The sequence below is a fragment of the Indicator indicator genome, chromosome 3 (genome assembly GCF_027791375.1).
Source record: "Indicator indicator isolate 239-I01 chromosome 3, UM_Iind_1.1, whole genome shotgun sequence".
In the NCBI taxonomy this organism is placed as follows: domain Eukaryota; kingdom Metazoa; phylum Chordata; class Aves; order Piciformes; family Indicatoridae; genus Indicator; species Indicator indicator.
In genome coordinates, this window is record NC_072012.1 from 32,312,388 (window position 1) to 32,333,568 (window position 21,181).

Here is a 21,181-nt window from a genome sequence, read left to right on the forward strand (position 1 = left end):
AGTTCCTACCTTCTTGTTGGACAGATGTTGGTAATTAAGCTGATTCTTTTGGTGATTTAGTCTCTGGTTAAAAGTGTGACTAGTAAGGAGTATTAGAAGTGATACAATATGCAAGAGGAATCGCTTAAAGATATACAGGAAGGAACATGCATTTCATTTTTGTTTTGACAGCAACTCATATGGTTTTTATCCTAGTTTCTCCATCTCTGACTCTGGTATGGCAACATTTCTCTGCCTCCTAGTCCTAGTGTGAATAGGAATGAATGGGCACACACATTTTCTTCCCATGGAAAACATGTATTTTCTTTAAAGAGCAATTTTTCCAAGGATATCCAACAAACTGAAATGAAAAAAATTACAAAGATTGCCTTGGAAATTGCTTTTTAGGAGAATCAAAGCAGAATTTTCTTTCATCTGTCCCTAATGCTTCTCCAGCCATGCAGCATCCAGAATGAGAGAGAAACCTGAAGCTAACATCACTCCACATCTGCGGCACACCTGTGCTTGCTTCTGCCCTGTCAGGCTTCCTGACATTCCCCAGCCAGCAGGTTTTACAGGGAGCAACTGCTGGGTACAAGGAAGCAACACAGTACTCCATAGACAGCCAAGGAGGGAGGCAGCAGAGGCTGTATCTGCCATAACCATACAACTCTCAAATCAGCATTTTTACAGCAAAATGAGTTATGTCTGAATATATTTAGGTTGCTTTGACAATGAGGGAATATTTACTTCTTGCTGTAATATCTAAGTGGTGCCAGGAGATACCACCTTAAATGCCATATGGATCTCTTGACCCAGAATGTAAGGAGAAGAGCCAACATTTGCCTGGATGTGCTCCCATGGCTCTGTTGTCTCACACATCCCTTCCTGTTCTTGGAGCAGCTCCACCCAAGCACCACTCCCACATCTGCAAAAAGCCTGATCATCCTCATAGTTAGTCGCTGGAACCGAGGCTTGATTTACACAGCCAAGTACTTAAACATGTTTTTACGATTGCAGAAAACAGAATAGAATTCAGTGCATATTGGCAAAGTCGGCAAAGAGGATATAGTTCCAGATCTTATATTCTTTGCAATACCTGTACATTTAAGGAAATATAATGTATATGATCTCCACTTAACAATCTCAGGTGAATGAATAGGACATGAAGCTGGTATTGATTTCAGTTGAAATAAATATCAAGACTTATTGAACTAAGATGAGCTAATATTGAACAAAGCTGAGATGGGCTCAATACTTATCTTATGGAACAATAAATAACAGAAAAGAAAAAAAAAAAAGTGTTCCCAAATCAATATATGTACTGTAAATCTTTTTCTAATGGCATGGGTAGAGTTTCATCTTCAGCAGATGTCACTCAAACTGCAAACAGAAGCCACTGTAAAATGTAAATACTTAACTATTAACTAAGTATTCTAAGAATAGGAAATGATTGCTTGAAATCCATACTGTGAAAGTAGTTTATGGTTCATTTTGGAACTTACTTATTGCAATTGCAAAAACTTCCCCCAAATTATTAAAATTAACATTCTAAGGCAGCAGAGAGCATATAGTGTTAACTGCTCTCAGTTTGCCAGCACCTTTGGTAGTTGTGCTTTATTTCATGGCCAAGCAAGATTATGCAGATTTGTAGCATACAACTGCACATGTTTTTCAGAGCCTGCAGTTTTCTGAGACGTGTGTAACTAGTCTTAAAGGTGAAAAATTGATAAATGAAGGAAATGCCTATTAATGGAGGGTGATCATTGACTAAAGAGGCAGGCATATTGAGAAAAGGACAGAAAAACTGACAACTCCAGAAAGATGTGAGTAGTCAATTTATTTTAGAAGATCTCATCTAGTGAAAGTATGGATCAGGCAGCAGATCAGTAACTAGGTAATGTTATTTTTGGAGGGCAGAAGACCATTTTAGTGCCACAAATTTCTGAGATAAAATTTTTCTGTTAGAAAATATTTTGAAAATGTTAACAGGGCATCACAGAGCCATAGGCACAAACACGTCCTGTAGTCCCAGGCATAAGAATTTTTTGGGGGACAGTGAAGAATGCAGAAGACTCAGGAAAATAGTTGGCAAGGTCTTCTTTGTCACTCTGGGAGGACCTAAGAGTGGTCTAAAGCCAGGTGGCTTACTCATTCATCTCTGATAGAGCAGCACAGCTCTGTGCTGGGCTGAGAGAAGGAAAGCCTATGGCTTGAGGGGCTCATTATGGCAAAGCTCCCAGGAGGAAGCCTGGAGGTGTGGGGCTTTCTCACCCTTCCTTATGATCCTTTGATTATTTTCCAGGAGAGTGTGACACCTCTTTTAGTACCCTCCAAGGCAGTGGCAAAGGCAGAATTTGTCCAAGAGGCTATGCCTCTATGATTGGAGTCTTACATTTTAATAAAGCAGCAGGAGCACCAATCACACCTTCTGCCTAGCTGGCAAACAAAATGATTACACTATTCATAGATGTGCTGGCCATTATGATCTGATTATTATTCTCATCATCTGTTACCCAGCTTCATTTCAATTCCTTGCTTCATGATAGACTTACCACAGATATTGGAGATAATCGACCATGCTAATATGGATCTATCCTAGCTTCATGCCCAAGGTGACAATTCCTGCTCTCCACAAAACCTGACTATCCCATCATCTGCTACTGACTATCCCATCATTTGCTACTAACACAGTACCATTTTTCTATCTCCATTCTAGCAGCAGATTAAGAGATTTGTTAAACCTTACAGCAAAACTGGCTCATTTAGAGCTTCTGCAAAAAGACTCAATGAGCTCAGGAGCAGGAACAGATACTATCAGTCCATGGGCTTTTCCCTCCATGTGGGTTTAATTTGCTAAGGAATGGTGAAAGCACAGCTACCTTTTGTTCACTTCAGGTTACTTGAGAATTTATTGATGGAGCTATTTTTCAGTGAAGAATTAGGGGTTGAATAATTTGTATTTTACTGCAGAAAGCATCTGTACAGATTTTTCATAGGAAACCCATAAACCACAGTCTTTTTGCCTGGAAAAAAAAACCAAACACAAAACCAAAACCAAAACAAAACAAAAAATCCTTTTCCTTTGTAGCCAACTATTTTCCAGTTACCAAAGCCCAAAATGTTTTGGTTGGTCTGTAAGAAGTGAAAAATGTCTTCTGGAGGAAGGTATTCTCCTGATTTTCTACTCTCTGACAGAAATGAGCTCAACACAATGCTGCAGCCCAGGTGTGGAAGATGTCTCTGGAAAATCAATGTGCAGAGCTGTCACATTTGGGTTTCAAATGGGAGCAGAACATGTCCCAAAATTAATAGCAGGCCAGCACAAAAAAGTTAGGAATGTTTTGTGGTGAATTTTTTTCCATATATGACTTCAGCTGAACCATTGGCTCTCAGCCATTCTAAACAAAAATCCTTTCAAAATTAGAGTGAACTTTGAAAGATACACAAGTAAGAGAGACTGTACAAAAATATAAGCACCAGATAGAACTGCTAAATAATACCAAATGAGAAAGAATGATGTTTTTCTACAATTTTTTTACAACAGTCATGATCTGTGTTTCTCAATCCATTACCTATATCTTTTTCATAGAGGCTTCAAGGAAGATAGTTTTAAAAAATTTATAACACTCCTATTAGGAAAATATTATGACAAAGCCTAGTTCAAAATACCCTTCTCCAAAACATGAGTACTATCCCATCCAGAACAGTAAACCCCATCCTCTATTGGCAAAGAAAAAGAACTTTGAGTGTAACTTGTTTAGTTCTAAAAAAAAAAAAGATCATTGCTTTGGTATGCAGACATGTTCTTTTACTTACTTTTTGTTTTTAAAATATAACTTCAAAGGTAGGCACTGACGTAACACAGGGAATAGTTAAAGACAGACTGATTTTGCCATGAAACCGAACTAGTAGAGTTTAACTCTTTACCTTAAATTGGCAAGCACTTGGCTTTTTCACATACTCAAACATCTGCTGAAAGATATAGGAATTTCCTGTAAAATACCTAAAATTAAATTTTATTATTCTTTTCATTACTGGAAAAAAAACCCACAGAGAGTACTGGCTCTAGCTGGTAAAATATAACTACTCGCAGTTAAGTTGCTTTCTGCAGATGCAGTGTTTGGAGGGTAAAATCCTGTACTGGAGAACTTCAAGGTGTGCTGGTCACTGTAGCAAGATCTACTACAGTCATTTTTTTATTTAGGTCATAACTGAATTTGGAATACCCACTTCCTTGGCCATTTGAAACAAAAGATTTCACAAAGATAGTGCACATGGTCCTGAGAGATGCCATTTTTCTCTGCAGCTCATCTGACATTAGCAAAGCCTGCAGACACACTGTGTCTGAGACGGATAGTACTTAAGGCAAGGACTGTCTTAAAGCTGCCTATGAAACCAGATTAAAATAAAAGACTGAGGTGAAGATAATTTACTATTTCTTAGTACAGCCTCCTGAGAAAATTGCATCTTCTTAAAGAAACATGGAATTACTGGTGGAATTTTGAGCAGCCTCAAGTGTGCCAAATAATTACGCTTTTCACTGATGAAGCTGCACTGATTGCTTAGAGCACGAAACAAAATTGAGCTCTCTGATAAAGCCAGGAATGTACTGCAAGCCTGAAAGATGCAAGCAACACTTCCTTTTGCATGAGAAATAACTAACCACATCATTTTTCTACTGACATAATCATAGCCTGTGTATTTTTTCAGTTTTCTTGTTCTAAAATTGACTTCCAGCAAGACCAAGCTGAGATCACTGTTTCAGTTCATACCTCTAAGTTGTCCAAGAGCACTTAAACATAATTGGCATATATATAACTGGTACCAAAAGCTCCTCTATCAAGCCCAGTATAATTCTACACAAGAAAGCCCCACTCCCTTGTGCAAGAGACTTCTTTAGTAGCCCACTTTAACTGTGGATCAGATTTCAACATCACCAAAAAAATAACAGTAATTTAGCTCAACTTCTGCAGTATGTGCAAAACGCACTTCTTCTGTATCACGTTTTTAACAAACTTATAGAACAATCAAAACATTACTGGAGGACAAAGTGTACCTTCATGTATATAGCTTTTCTTTACAAAACAAAATGAGAAAGAATCAAATGTAGCAAAAAAAAAATTAAAACCAACTAAATTTGTCTTTTTATGAAATGCTCTACTGAAAAATCACTGGGTTATATTAATGAAGTTGGTATGAGAATTCATCAGGAACCAAATTGATCTGATTGGCAAGACTATGATGAATCACTCTGCTGCTTTTTTTTAACAGAAGGATATATCTAATGGAAGAACCATTTAATTGTGGAAAACTAGCTGCAAAAGGGAGAAGAACTAGAATTTGGGTTCTATCCTTACTCACGTTAAGAGTTATAAGCTTTACCACTGTGGAAGAACACTGAATCAGTGCAAACATTTAGTAATTACTGAAGTAATTAAGTCCAATTATTCTTACTCTGGTAAGGGCCCTCATGCCCAGGATCTTCCATCAGTCTCCTGTTTTCAAGGACTGTGACTGTATATCCATGTTTTGCCAGGACACGCTGCCAGAGCTGACGGTCTGTTTCACGATGGGCAGGAGGCACATAAAGAACTGCTCTTCTAGTACGGCTTCCAAAGTACTGGAGAATAGAGTCATCAATCTACAGCAAAGATAATGCAAAGACAATAGTTATAGGATAGAAACTCCTCAGCAGGCATTGTTATTTATCATAGAAATAAACAAGAATTTTACTGTGACAATCTGGGAAATATTTCTGATATAATTAAAAATCTTCTTTATATCAAGGACTTTTGATTGCAAATTCTGTTTTGTCTGTTCCTCTTTTTTTTTTTTTTTTCTACCTTGTTTTGGACTGGTATTGAAAGAGTTTAAATGCTCAAGGCAGCAATGGAGGATCTTTAAACCATGGACTTTCTTTCACAGAAGCACTTTTGGCTGAAATCTGGGCTCCTCTGGTGAGCTGCTAACAGTACTTTGTGACAGCTGACTTTGTGGCCTCAGGCTGATCAGCCAGTCACCTAAAAAAGACTTGGGGGTGGATCCCATGTAAATTGTTCCAAGAAACATAAGTCCTACAAAGATGTTAAGTATTGTTCGTGACTAAGAAAAAGAAGCATGCAGAGGAGTCCTAAACAATACTGTACATTGCTGTGCCTCTAGAAAATTGAATGCATCCTTGTCAGAGCCTTATTGCCACATTAGTCCAACATGATACTGCCTATAGAAGGACTGGCAGAGAGACTTGGGCAAGTGGAAAAGAGTATGGTGCTCCCAACAAATCCAACAAGTCCAACAAATGGAATGTCTACTGTTCACTTGGTTCCTACATAGTTGCTAGGGATGATGGCATCTACTGTGACATCCTGAGTGTTTTGGTTGTCTCAGACAGCGCTGACCAGGGTTGGTACAGGATAGGCAAGTCTGAGTCTGACTCAGAGCCAGATGACATTGGCTCCATCAGACATGAGGGAAGCTTCTAGCTACTTCTCACAGAAGCCATCCCTGAAGTTTCCCTACTACAAAAAACTTTCCATGAAAAACCAAATACAATCAGGCATAAAATTAGGATGTTCCCTGTGAGAAACAAATCACTAATATCCAGAAGATACCATTAAGAGACAAGATTTTTCTTTTAGTAAAAATTAGTTGTGTTTAGGAGTGGAACATACTATCATTTAAAGGACTAAATTCAGGACACAAACTAAGTATTTAGCAAGTTTGTGAATTTCAGCCTAGCAGTAGTAAGCAGTATGTCTGTCAAAAACGATGTTATTCCATAACTTCTAAATATAGTAAGCTTATCGCTGGAGATAGGAAGTGCTACACAAACAAGGCACCACCATTTTGGGCACAGTAGATCACACTGAAAAGATACAGATGCTTGGATATAAACAAACATTATTGAAGATGTGTCCAGTTGTTTATAGGGATCTAGTGATAAAGTCACTCTTCTTAGCAGTCTGTTCCCCAGTTGCAGGATGCAGTTTTACATAAGGCAGCAGTGAGGAGCACAAACAATTCCAGAGCCCCGAGCATTTCTCTAATGCCAGGTCTGCTTTTGCTCCAGGGCAGACAGCCCCTTTGGAAAGGGTCAGTTATCAATGAAAAGACCCTGAAAAATATCTGTCAGAGTCTTCCCTGTGTATTTTCTAAATGTGCAACCCAAAACTACTTTAGGGATAATAAACCAAAGGTCAATCTCTTGCTGGCCGGAAGAAGCACAAATAGCACAGGGTGAAGTCACAGGAACTGTGTTAGGTAACCTGTCAGATGTCCTTCCCAGCATCCCAGTGTTTTTAAAACACATTAATCAGGTGGCAAGCACAGCAGTAGAGCATCTCAGATTTCCCTTCAGAGCACCCACCATTCTTTCCCCTTCTGCCTTTACCCCTCCCTCTTATCTTCTTCTCTTTCCTGCTCTCCTGCAGCACCAGCAGCTGCTGGCAGCCCTTCCTCTCCACTTCCCTCCCTCCGAGTTCCTAAATCCAGTCCTTGCCCTGGCCCCCATCCCGGGCTCCCTCTCCCTCCTCCTCCAGGCATTCCATCCAGACACTTTCTATTTTCCATTTTGCTTGCATTGTGGAAGAAAATCAGGAGACACCTCGCACTTTATTTTGTGATTAAATCCAATTTTCCATCCCACGTGTGCTGCAGCAGCTAGTGCTGTGGGGTGAACTGAGGACATGTGAGGAGCACTGAGGGGCTGCCGTATAGGACACATCCCTGTCCAGCTTTAGTTGGTGATTACAGCTAGTCTTGCTCCTGTCCCTCCCAGGTCAGCTGAGGGTGCTTGCTACTCAGTGCAAGGTTTCCGCCTTGGACTTGGCAGCGCTTTGTGTGCACCCCTCCTCAGTAATGGATATTGTGCTTTTTTTCCTGCTAAACTCCCCACCTTTCTTCACAAAAGAGAGAACTCCTACAGTGTCATTCCTTCAAGAAAGTCCTTACTTCAAAGAAACTTCAACACCTTTATTTATCCCCGTGGGTAATACTCCAAACACAGCTCACACAGGGTTCACCTCAACCTGGCTACTGCCTCAAAGCCCATGCTTCGTGCAACCCATGGTGGGCTCTGGTGCCATCTAGGTCTGGGGGCTGAGCTGTGCCCACACTGCTCCCTCCACCTGGCTGGTGAGACACAGTGTGGCAGGAACCAACTGGCCTTGAGACATCCTGAGGGCCCTGAGGGCTCCATGGGGTTAGCCTGTACCAGCATGCCTGCAGCAGGTCCTTACAGAAGAGAGCTCTCACTGCCACTACCATGTCAGCACTGATACAGATGGCACCTTCCCAAGTTCCCTGGGAAGTAGCAGAAATTTTTACAATGCTCTAGCTTGGCAATGGCAAATATTCAAGAGAGTACTGATAGCAGCATAAACCAAACAGCAACAACAACAAAAAAGGGAAGTTCAAGCAACAGTGGTAACCTAGGTCACTTCCACAAAACACAAATGGCCCTGAGTAGTTCCATGGGGCCCAAGCAGTAGCTCATTCCCACCAGATGCCTTTCATGGGTGCTCGAGCTCTCACAAATGGAGCACAGCACTAGGTGCTCCAGAGGGCTTCCCTTGGCATGCACAGTATAGAGACAGATTTACATATTCACACATTACATTGGGTTGGAAGGGGCCTTGTCCAGTTCCACTGCAGGGAGCAGGGACATCCTCAATTAGATCAGGCTGGCCAGGGCCACATCTGGTCTGAACTTGAATGTCTCCAGGGATGGAGCCACAATCACAGCCCTGGGCAACATGTTCCAGTATTTGACCACTCTTTTTTCTTACATCCAACCTAAATCTACCCTTCTCCAGTTTAAAACCATTGCCCCTTGTTCTATCTCCTTCTAAATAGTCCTTCTCCAGCCTTCCTTTAGGTCCCCTTCAGATGTTGAAATGTAGCCCTAAGGTCTCCCCGGAGCCTTCTCCTCTTCAGGCTGAACAGCTCCAATTCTTTCAGCAACACAGATGTGTAGAAATACCTCAGGCTCATCTGTGCCCCCAGCCTGCCCTCCCATCACTCAGGCACTAGGCACAAGGCACTTTTATCCTCTACCTTCCCCAAAAGCCACGATGGGATCTTTAGAACACCAAGACAATTTGGGGTCCTAAATTTAACAGCTAGACCTGATGTCTAATCTGGCACTATTAAACAATATGACCTTTTACAGTGCTTGCTTGAGATCCGTGCGTAGTGATGCCAAATTTATTTCCTTTGGCGTTTCCTTCCAAAGCTATTTGCAGTCCAGGTTACAAGATACAACATGTACTCTCCGTTTTCTTCCCAAACCAGTGCAATGTAGGGTGGGGTTTTTTGTTTTGTTTTAAAGTATGTTAGCTACACAGGATTTTAAAAAATTCTAGCCAACTGCATGCTTGTAGCAGATGATTCCATAATTTTTTCCAAACCTCTCTATAAAATGCCTTACATCACTGGCCATGCTGATCTACTTACTACTGGGTGTTTTTCAGAATTTCCAATATTATAGTAATAGCAGGAATGTTTATATACTTAGTCTGCTGGGTTTTATAAAATGTTTCTCAATCATAAAAATGCAGTCTGGGCAGAGATCTGGTATAAAAGAAGCAGAGTGCAATAGATGAAAATAAGATGTTCACATATTTTGGTTCTGAATTTTTTTTTAGCACTCCTATAACTGTAATGTGCAGCAGGCTTAGACCCCCAAAATGGATCCATAACAGTTTGAATAATTGTTGAATGGTCAAATGTTTTCATATCCCAACCACCATTTAGCTCTTCCCTATTCTGAAGTCTCAGGGTATTCGTTAGTAGGTCAGTTTATTACAGATTCAGCAAGTCTTATGTGAAAAGGGTTTGGTGAAGAACTTCTGTGGCCCATGCCTTACCTAGAGAACAGTGCAGCTGTCTTCACAGAAATTAATGAGGCTTTACAGCAAAGCTGAGATTTCCCATATGATTTAGGATAAGGCTTTGACATTGTATACCTGCTTGCAAAACATTGCACTTAGCTGAGTCACTGACCTCATTTTAATTCAATAGGCTGTTAGACAGGTGATTCACAGGCTTAATAGTGGGTGCAAACAAACCACAGTGGGCTATGAAGTGAATAAAAAAATCATAAGAATTAATTCTTAAATTATGTTTTCAGTTTATAGAATAACACGGAAAGTAAAAAAAAAAAGAAAACAAATTAAGCCCCATTAAATTTATTAGCAGTTTTTAATAAGTTATCAAATCAAATGTATATTCCTCTGAGGTGTTAACAAAATAGGTAAATAGCCCATTTTAAATAAAATGAAAGCTCAAGAATTCATAACCATCCTTGTCTGACTGAAAATAGACATGTATAATCTGAGTTTCAATTCTCAGTTCTGTCTGTCTGCAACTTTCACATAGCTGTGAAATTCTGTTACAGAAAAAAGGTTTTGACATTTTCCTTGAGACCAGTTTATCCAATTCTAGGTTGTGAATGTATAAAGACAACATTTATTGTATTAGGCTCTGAAGTTTTCATCTGTAATACAGAATTTCTGAGTTGTTGCAAAAATCCAAAATTTGGTCAGTAACTTAATCTTATAATACATAATTACTGTTGTTGCTTCAGCCAAGAAGAAAACAGCAAAGATATTTCAAGTTGAGGAGAGAAAAACAGATCCTTGGCATTTTTTCAGATTCCAAGAAGATTGCATAATTCCATAAATATTGATGCATTGTCTCTGCCTGGCAGAGAAGCAAATATACAGTTTGAACTGTTGCCATAGAATTTCATTGACCATCACTTCAACTGCAGAAACAAAATTCTTCTTCCTAACATACTGGCCCAACCAATGCCTGCCTAAGCTTCTCCCAGGAAAGAACTCAAAAACTGTGAGTCATCTCTTCAGCTCCCCAGTTCTGATGGCGTAAGTCCCTGTGTTGATTACAGACAGCCACTCTTTTGCACCAAGCTAGCTAAAACTGTCAGAGTATTTTCCAATAGTTTCAAAAAACCTGACTGCAGCTTACTTTAACCCCACTGCTTTCTGGAGGTCCTGAGCTGCTGCAGAAGAGGTATATGAGCCACTATGCAAACCAAAAGGCCTCTGCCTGAAAGAGGAGTGTAACAGAAATACCATGAAAGAGAGTCAGTTGTATATAAATAACTCTGGCACTGGTAGCAATATTCACAGACAGCTAAATGCCTAAATTTCTGTTTAGCTAGCAAAGGAATTGTGGATCTGCCTTTGCTGCTACATAGTACATGGCACAACTGCACCACAAACAAATCAATGAGTGGGGCTCCTAGAAACTCCCACACTAATATTAAACAGCATTAATAGGAAAAGTGACAATAAAAACTTTGAATGTAGTTCTAATCCTCTGTCATTCATTTGCAGTACTATGCAGACGTTTATTAATTCCAAATGTGTCTTCTAAATTATTTTTCATATTTCCATAGAAGTTCATAGAAATAGTAAGTTGCTCATACTACTGTTGCACACAGCTCCTGTATGAAGAAGTTACAGAAAAGTTAATTTCCTGCTTCACTTTCTGGAGGGTATTTAAGTGTTTTGGCTTTATGTTCTGTTAGATTTCCTAGTCGGAAAGGACTGGGTTGTAGAATGAAATGTTTGGAATGTAATTCTGCTACTAACAGTTTGCTGAATAAATACAAGACAATCAACTATATTATTGGCACTACTTTGATGACTTCATAAATGCAAGAGCAAAACTGGACTTATTTGCATAGTCATCACCAGCGCTCTGAGATGGAAGCACAGAAATATGTTATCAAAAGGTCTTTGCTTTGTGACTGCATGTAATGCATGGTATCAACTGCCTTGTCTTGAAAACAATGAACCTATCCGACCGCATCATCAAAACATCTGCTTTTGAGGAAAGAGCTCCAATGTAGTGAATGAGTGAGACTGCGTCTTTATTTCCCATTTGCTGCTGGTGCATCCTTCTTGCAAGGTCTCCACCCTGCCCTTCTTTCCTGACTACTGCCACAATGGCCTTGCCCTTTATCACCAAAATATCTCTAGCTATCTGCACAGCAAAAATAGCTATTTCCTCAGTGTGTTTTACATTGAAATAAGGGGGGGAAATGTGCTGCTTTCGTAGGTTGCAATGTGAATGTGGTATCATTCCAAGGAAACCAGTTGCTGATACCATATCATCTGCCAATTGCTTTCTATTAACAGAGATTTCACACAAGAAAAGTTCTTTGTTCTTTTGTGAGGAGAAAATAGTTCTTATCCACCTACAGTTTTCTAGAAAATAAATATTCCTTTTAAGAGTAAATTTACTTTAAAAATGCATCAAACTTTATTATGCATACTGTAATCTTTTTTATCCAGAGCTCTCACTACACTCCATTTCTGCACAACAGCAAAAATTACCCCTTCTCTATTATCCAGCTTCCTTTCTCCTTTTTCATATATTTATGTTGCAAACGTTTCCACTAATTTTGTTTTCTTTTCTTTCCATTTCCATTCCCACCTCCCTTTCTCTTCCCCTGCACATATCCAGTCCCCTGTGTGCATGAGCTTTTCTGTGCCTTCTGAGAATACTATTACTCTGCAGATGTAGCTGCCTACTCTGACTCCCGTGACCACATCTTTCCTCATGTCTTCTTTCATGGCACTCCTTTCATACCCTCTTCATTCATCAAAAAAAAAAAAAAAAAAAACCAAAACAAAAAAAAAAACACAATAGAAAAAAACACAGATGCATGCCCTTAGAGGGTGAAGTTAATCAGATTTCCTTTAAATGTCTGCAGTGACTCGTGACAAATTTTGCATTAAAGGCAGTTGTTTCTATTGCCTATGAAGTCCAGCTTTCTGGCTCTGACAAGACTGAGAGGAGCACTCAAGTAAAGAGAGGGTACTTCTGCTCAAGGTGTCCTGAGTTCTAAACTTCTAGTAACAATTTCTCAGTGTTTCAGTAATTTCACTCCCAATTTTCAAATGCAGATACCTGGGTCTGTACCTTGTGCAAGATGTTCAACTGCATCTTCCTTTAGGTCTTGGTTAAGACTAAACCATGATGATTATCTTTTTATTTTCTTCTTCTACATAATATTTCTGAGATATGGCCACATCTCTCAGCCATTATCTTGCAAGATAATGCTGCCATTATGTTGTTAAGAATGAAGCCATAAAAAGCCTTTACTCACCTCTTTATAGCCCATCTTGGAGATAAATCTTTTACACCAAACAGAAGTGGCAGGTTGAGGGCCTTGAAAGTGAAAACAACTTTTTTCACCATATTATTAAGATGCCAGCCTCACTCACTCATTAAATTCTCATATAAATAGCTCATATAATCAATTTTCTTTTCTCCTTTCCTTTCCTTTCCTTTCCTTTCCTTTCCTTTCCTTTCCTTTCCTTTCCTTTCCTTTCCTTTCCTTTCCTTTCCTTTCCTTTCCTTTCCTTTCCTTTCCTTTCCTTTCCTTTCCTTTCCTTTCCTTTCCTTTCCTTTCCTTTCCTTTCCTTTCCTTTCCTTTCCTTTCCTTTCCTTTCCTTTCCTTTCCTTTCCTTTCCTTTCCTTTCCTTTCCTTTCCTTTCCTTTCCTTTCCTTTCCTTTCCTTTCCTTTCCTTTTTCTCTTTTCTTTTTGTTTTTCTCAGCTGGCTTTAAATGGTCAAGGGATGTGAAGCAAGGCCTTTGTGAGTATACTGGAAATCTCTTTCCAGACTCATCTTAAAATTTAAAAATCTAAGCCTTATTTTACATTTGCCATGGTTAGAGAGCTAGTATGCTGAAACAGTGACTACCACATGAGCAATACTTTCTCAGTCCTTCCTCTCAGCAGCAGAGGTACTACATCTACTGGGGCAAATCACACTGCTGTGCACAGACATCTGACTCTGCCTGAATTAATTCAGAGTGGAAATACATGTAACCAGCTAATTAGCTCTTTTCAGAACTGGCTGAGAAGCAGAACTGAATTACTTAAGATGAGTGCAACGGTTTTAAATTTGGCTGGTACTAAAGGTATTTCTGGCATGATATCATGCCAGGAAAACCTACACACAGGACTTGTAGAGGCATTTTTTTTGTTGATACCTACTTCAGTTTGGATGCTGCAGCACCAACTCTTCTCCTTAATATATATATTCACAAATATTCATTATGCATGAAGTAAGCATGCCTGGCTCAATCTCAAGACAGCCTTCTGCTGGACAGGATACCTCCCTCTAATGCCTTTAATGTTGGAGAGTCATAAATAAGCCTTCTATTTTTCATGCTTCAGTGTTACAGATACTAACATTTAATTTGATACTAGAAAATGCTGGCCTGTCTTCATGTGAAAATAAGGCTACAGGACCAGCTCTCCAACAGCTTTTAAAACTCCTGTAAAGTGTGATACCAGAGAGAGATGTACTATGAGCTCTGTCAGATTTTCAAGGCTATGAACAAAATTGGCATTTTTCAATTTATAAAAGACAACTTGCACTATGTGCCCGACACCAGTGGATCCATCTCAGGGCATCTTGAGCGTAGTTAAAGACACATTTACAAATCAGATTGGCAATTTCCAGCCCCATACTTGTTCCACATTTGTCTGGAACTTTCCCTTCCAAAGTGAGATTTATTTTGACATCAGAGATGCAGTGGCAAAGCTGCAGTTTTCCTCAGATTCCTCCCTCTCCTTGTCCCAATAGCCCAATAAAGGTGTCACTGCTTTTGTTTTTTGGGGGTTTTGTTTGTTTATTTGTTTGTTTCTTGAGGCACTTATTGCAATGCAATCTCTGAATGGAGAAAATACGGAAGGGGATTTTGCTCACGCAATAATATTTGTAACCATTCTCAAAGTAGGCTTGATACAACACTGATTGTTGCTCTGAAGAAAGCAAGAATTAAACCTGCCCCTATCCAGTCAGAAGAAATTTTGTGATGTGTCAGATGCTATGGATCAAAACCCAGAAATAGTGGGTATTATCTGAAGAATATTTCCTCCAGCAGAGTCTTCTTTTTCTTCAAATTTATTCATGAGTTTTGATTTCATAAGACACCTTGAAGTGTTTGCTTTAAGTCATTGTTTAACTGCACAATGGTTTCTTTTTAATAAATTTGGTTGCTGGACTATTTATAGAGTAAGAATACATGTGTGAATAGTTAACAAAAAATTAATAATTTGGACTATATTTTAAAACATTTTTCCAGATTCTAGTGAAAGGTGTCCCTGCCTATGGCAGGGGTGTTGGAACTAGATGGTCTTTAAGGTCCATTCCAATCAAAATCATTCTATGATTCATACATGAAGATTTAAGCCAGACCTTTAAAGAAAACTTGTTTCCAGTCTGGCTACTGTGGGTGGGCACATGACTGTAAAATAGAACAGTGTAAAGTTGCAAACGTGACATCTGCCTTAGCTGTTACCGGGTACCCAATAAAATCAAGCAAGATAACAGTTCAGCTATCTGAATAAGCAGTGGGCAAAAATACACAGTTCAAGAACAAGCTTTCAAAGCAAAGTGGCAGAGATTTTTGGAGATGTTTGTCTTTTCTGTTCCTTGAGATTATTATTCAGCCCACACAACCATCAGAGTGTTCTCTGGAAACAGAGAACAACTTAGACTAGTATCCCAACATGTGCAAGGCATTTTGTTCATCACGCTCTTGGGGATACTTTCAAGACAAATAGAGATACAGCTATGGGTGGTCTTCAGAACTTGAAAAGGAATGTGTTAGGGTAGCACAAGCCTGGAAAACATACTTATAAGGGTTAATATACGCATTTACCTCTGTTCTATAGGTTCAGCATGTACATGTGATAGTCACATCCCACCATGTATGCTGGAAGGCAGTGAGCACAGCACGTTGTAAAAACACAAGCTTCGTTCCATTTCAAACATCTAGCATACCAAGTTCAACACCAGCCTGAATTTTTATAAGGCAAATTTTAAAGAAGGAATTACAGATGTTTACAGCCAAAGAGCATACTAGAAAAACTTTCCCATTATTTCAGCAGTTTTTACAGACTTTAGGTAGCCCAATGTAAGATATGAAATGTTCTTTGTGATTACTATGGCAATGAGTAAAAAAGAAGGGACTGTGTCAAAAGCTGTAACACAATGTGACCCACATCTGTCAACTGTGTTTATTTCCCATTAAATTCTAACACCTCATGTCAAATTGTTGGATAATTTCAAATATGGATACCTGGTGTACTAAAAGGTCATTAAATATAAAATTATGACAAATGCAGCATGCAGTAGATTTCTGCAACTCATAAGATAAAGCTCTCTGACCTTCACAAAAAGAATAATCTGGTTTTTTTAAGACTTAAGGTTAAAGAGTTCATGCCAAAGTTATTTCACATATCTGTTTTTGATTGTTGCAGAAGATGCAGTATATAACTGTTCGAAAATCAATATCGCTGACCTTTCAGACTGCAAACCTTGTCTGATCAAAGGAACAGCCTTCTATTTTTTTTTTTTTATTTGAACTGCTTTATGTGGACATTGTCCATAATTTGTCATGTCACAGATTTGTGTTTGTAGTGCTGGTTACAGTTGCATATTAAATGCCAGTATTACAATAATTTCACAGTGCAATTCCTGCTGCTCTGTTAGCAGCCCTCTACAGGACTGAAGAAAATCCAAAACATTTATGGTAGTGCTGATCACAGATTCCAGAGTAAAAATAACTACCTTAGCCTGGACCATTTAACAAACCACACTTTCCAAGTAAAAGAACACTGTCTGCATTTTTCAGGTTTTGACACCCATTCTAGGAATCCTATATAAAACAAACATGAGGTCAGGTAACCTAAGGACAAAGTAAAATTTGTGGGACAAATATTCCAAAGTAAATAGTGTGATTTTAAAATATGGAAAGTGCTTTTCTTTCTTTTTTTTTTTTTAATTTCTCAAATTCCTTTACATTACTCTTCTAGGCAGAATACCAATAAAGTTCAAAACTGACTAGCAGATAACTTTAACACAGGGCAGCTGCAGTCCAGTGCTAATTAACAGCCTCAGTCACTTGCACAAAACCCCACTGGCTCCTGATTTATGTGCCTGTACTGTAAAGCCTCTGAACCAATTCCTAAAGCCAGAATAAAATATGGTCTGTGCAGCAAACTGAAATCTCCCTGGAGTCACAGAGCAATGCCATGTTACAGCTGAAGAACTGCACACACGCTGCGGAGCTGGTAACGGAGCTGTGCTTGCGCATCTGCTGCTGTCATTAGATCACCCATTTGTTTGTATACAGATCTCAGACTTCCAAGCTTAGACTAATTTTAGCTGGACTCAGATGATCCTGCCAGACTCGCTATCCCTCATTTTGCTAATTATTGCTCAGCACTCTGCTCCAGCTGACTTACCTTTTTCACTGCCTGTGAATTGCTGCCAGGGAGGAAGCAGTGAGTATTGCTTGGTGAGAGATCCTTGTATCTTGCTGGCTGTGTTTTAGTCAGTTTGCTGGGTGCAATTCCATTAATGACTGCTGAAAGGATGCTGCTGGTCATGAGAGGTGTGAGGGTCTGGCAGAACAGACAGATAGCAACCACTAGGGCCAGAAGGAAAGGACGTGGGCGACAAAGCCTGCGGCACCTGGGGACTTGCCCACAAACCATGGCCTCTTTGCCGTCCTCACTTTGCCCTTTGCCACATCACAGATGTAGTCCAAGTAGCCACGTCTTGCCAGGGTAAAAAAGATCAAAAACACGCTTCACCCAAAACTAGCAAGAGTTTTCCCCATTTCTGAGCACTTTCCTGGTGCCCCACAAGAACTTATGGGTTCCAGAAGAGCAGAGGTTTGGGAAGTACAGTCCCATGGGGGTATGGAAACAGCCTGTGGAAAAAACAAAAAGTGAACAGCGACAAACAGCACCGTGCCATGGGGCATTCTGCAAGAAGCTGTAGTGAGATATTCCACACCATGCTCTCTGGAGAACAGACCTGCTGTCAGACAGGTGAGGAACAAAAATCTTCACCCCTTTGCAGAAGGAAATACTCAGAAAATAGTAACCAAGAAAGCAAGAGGTTAAAGCTTAACACATCCTGTCCACAGCTCAAAAGAGTAAAAGAGTGTACTAACTCTGTGAACAATCGTTTGCTGTTTTTTTCTTTCTTGCATTCTCAATTCCCACTTTGTTTTTACAATTTCCTTCATTCCAGTCCTTTTAAATTGCCTTCTTCCTGTCAGCATGCACAAGTTTCTCTCTAACAGTGAACATTTATCTGAAATCTGACAGACTACGGAGGTTTTTGTATGCATTTGTTTTGTCCAGATTGCGAGTTCAAAGTTAGGTTTACTTACTTGGTTCTTATCCTGTTAGAAGTTTTCCGTTCTCCTCTAATGGGCTGCTGATTAAAACCACTTGGAACAACCCTGGCTTATGATCCCAGCTCATCTCACACGCTCAGAAAGCAGGCACACGCACATACACACACCATCTGAAGCCAGTTGGACCACAGATTTCATATAAATAAAGGCTGGACGGCTCAGAGGGTGGAGCTAAACTAGCTCAGTTCTGAGCAGGCACGAGGTTTGGAGACGCAGCCAGAGATCTGGATGGGGAACAAGAGGTGTCCTTGCTCACACTGCATGCCTCGAAGCCACCATCACTGCAATTTTTAGAAAACTGCTGCTACAGCAGACAGTCTAATTGAAACAATATTAGTATCTTGCAGGCAGTAGAAATCTGAGCAGCACCTGCAATATTTTAATCCAGATTAACAAAAATATTGTAGAAGGAAGCAGATTTACTTGCACATAAGCGTCACTGACAAAGCAGTGGTCAGTAATTTTCCGTAGTAGATATATTATCTCATCACAGTGTATAAATAAAACTTCTTACTGATGTCAAAGCAGGAAAGAAAGGAGGGTGGACAAAAATACTCCAATGAAAGCACTTAGTATCTAAGCTACAGAAGGTCTTAGTTACTACTTCCCCCTGCTGACACAGGACAGGGATGAGACAGATGGGAACAGTTGAGGAACTCTGTTATCTTTATAGACCTAAATCTCAGATAATCAAGTTCTTTTAGCTAAAAATATCTTTATTCAAGTTGTCTATTTTATCCTTCATCCTTAGTTATTTTTTAAAAGAAAGATTTTTTTCCCTACACTGCCTCATATATAAGAAATAAACATGGTTATAATTTTGGCCCAATACACACAATTCAACAGCAGGGCTAGAAGAGGTGATGAAGCAATAAAGGGATAAAGAGTACATATTTGTTTGAAGTGATGGTGTTTATTCAGCTTTCAAATCCTTTTTTTTTTTATCCCCATACTAAACCTGTCAATTTATACATATAGAAAAATGCCACAGAATGGATTCAAGACATTGGTCTTATAAACCTCAGCTGTCACATGCACTGCACTTTAGTGTTCTGTCTGGGGCTGTAGTTGTCTAAATTAGACTTCTGGGTTATCCTGAGCAGGAAAGGAGTACAATAATTGCCCACACCCTCCTGTGATTGATGCTTTCCATCTGTGCAGAAACTCCTGCTCTCTGGAGACAAGTTGCTCTTTCTTCACCAGCACACCACCTCACAACCTCAGGCCTCTGCTCCAGCCAGACTGTGCTGCAAAGCCTCAGGCCAGTGGGTGCTGGAAAACCATGGGTTCACTGCAGCTGGCTTTGGGCTATGTCTATGGTCTACAATGTACCCAGGGAGCTGGTGCATTCAGAGGAGGGGGGCAGAGATGCTACAGCTAACCTGGGAGCCACAGTAACCCATCAGCAGAGGAGCATAGCATACTAGACTTGCTTTATTGATTTAAAAAACTGTTCTGTGGTTTTTGGCACACCCTGATTTCTGGACCCACAACCACCAGCTGCGTGGGTGGCATCTGCATGATTGACAACTTCTCCTATATTCTTAGTGAGGGGATTTTCAGTCGTAACTTTATGTGCCATTAATAGAAGACTTGATTAGAACTAGTTTACAAATATTTGGATTAATGGTTGCTTCATGGTGTGGAGATAATTTCCCACTGCTAGAGTCCCACACTAGAACAAAGTAGTCCTTTCTGTCTTTACCCTCTTCTCCCTCTGTTACCTTAAACACAGCAAATAACCATGCTCTTCCTCTAGCTGAACATCATTTTCCTCTTTCAAGTTCGTAAGCGGCATCTTCATCCTCACATTTTCTCTAATTCTTCAGAGCCAGTTCATCCTTCCTGCAGCCCCAAGATCATTCATGAGCCCCAGGGCTTGCGGACAAGGTGATAACTTTACTGTACAAAGACTGATCCTGAGAAAACAGATGAAGGGATATCAGAAGAGGGCAAACAGATCACCACCTCCTGCACGCTGCTGGGAATCAGTCTTCTGTTAATTGGCTTTTCCCAGATGTTCCAAGGAGTGAGATGGCTTTCCTCCTATGTTTTGTGGTTTCTTTTCATGACAATAGCATGTAATGAACATTTATTAAGCAGCAAATACTTCCTTCAGTCACAACCAGAGTTCAATGAACATGATTCCTGTCATCTTTTCAATCAGGATTCTACCACATCTCAGGTCTTGTAAGTCTACTGACTTATCTGGTCACATTCTGACACTTCAGAAATTAAGCCAAGACTATTAAAAAAATGGGGACTAATTCCCTTAGCATTACCTAGGCACTTAGAAAAAGGATATAAATGGATAAAGAATAAGGCCTCCTGGGTTCCAAACTCATGAGTCCTCATTGATAATATTCAAATAACCATAGAACACAATCATCTTGTAAGATCAGTAATATTTAGGTAAGTATTATGCTTGCAGGCATACATATGTATTTCAGAAATCTTAACAGAAAGATACAATTCTCGTCTTTCTGACAGACAAACCAAATAAAGAATTTATATCCTATTTGAGATTCCCAGACCTGTTCCTTCCAATGGTTGCTCCCACTGTATGGATTAAGGGCTCTCTAGGCTGCTTGACTCTCACTTAGGGTTGCTTTCCTCAATAATCCCTACAGCAGCCAGATATGAGGCAAGGTCCTGCAGGGATTGTTTCTGCCAAACGAAACCAGCCACATCTGTCAAGAGAGATCTCTAGTGCTTGCAGACAGTATCTCAGCTCCATCTCTATCATGTGGAATAGACTGCAAGTGTTTAAAAATACCCTGACACAGAAAAGGTGAGAGGAAAGTCATAAGACTTGCTGAAAATTATCTGGGACTAGGATTTGAAAGGATTTAGCCAATATGCCATGCAGGCATGTAATGTGCATCATTTATCATCTCACTTGGGTTTTAAGCAATCTAGCTCATATTCACATCACTTT

At 39.8% G+C, this 21,181-nt stretch overlaps 1 protein-coding gene across 1 annotated transcript in view; it reads right to left on the reverse strand.

Moving 5' to 3' along the window:
- Nucleotides 1–18,338, reverse strand: part of CPED1 (cadherin like and PC-esterase domain containing 1) — a 142,388-nt gene extending 124,050 nt beyond the window's left edge. Inside the window, exons 1-3 of the mRNA XM_054399458.1 lie at nucleotides 18,217–18,338; nucleotides 17,279–17,748; nucleotides 5,437–5,623 (exon numbers count right to left, since the gene is read on the reverse strand). Of these exons, the coding sequence (XP_054255433.1) occupies nucleotides 5,437–5,623; nucleotides 17,279–17,530 (439 nt within the window). The 5' untranslated portion in view covers nucleotides 17,531–17,748; nucleotides 18,217–18,338. The remainder of the gene's footprint in view (nucleotides 1–5,436; nucleotides 5,624–17,278; nucleotides 17,749–18,216) is intronic.
- Nucleotides 18,339–21,181: the final 2,843 nt, after the last annotated feature.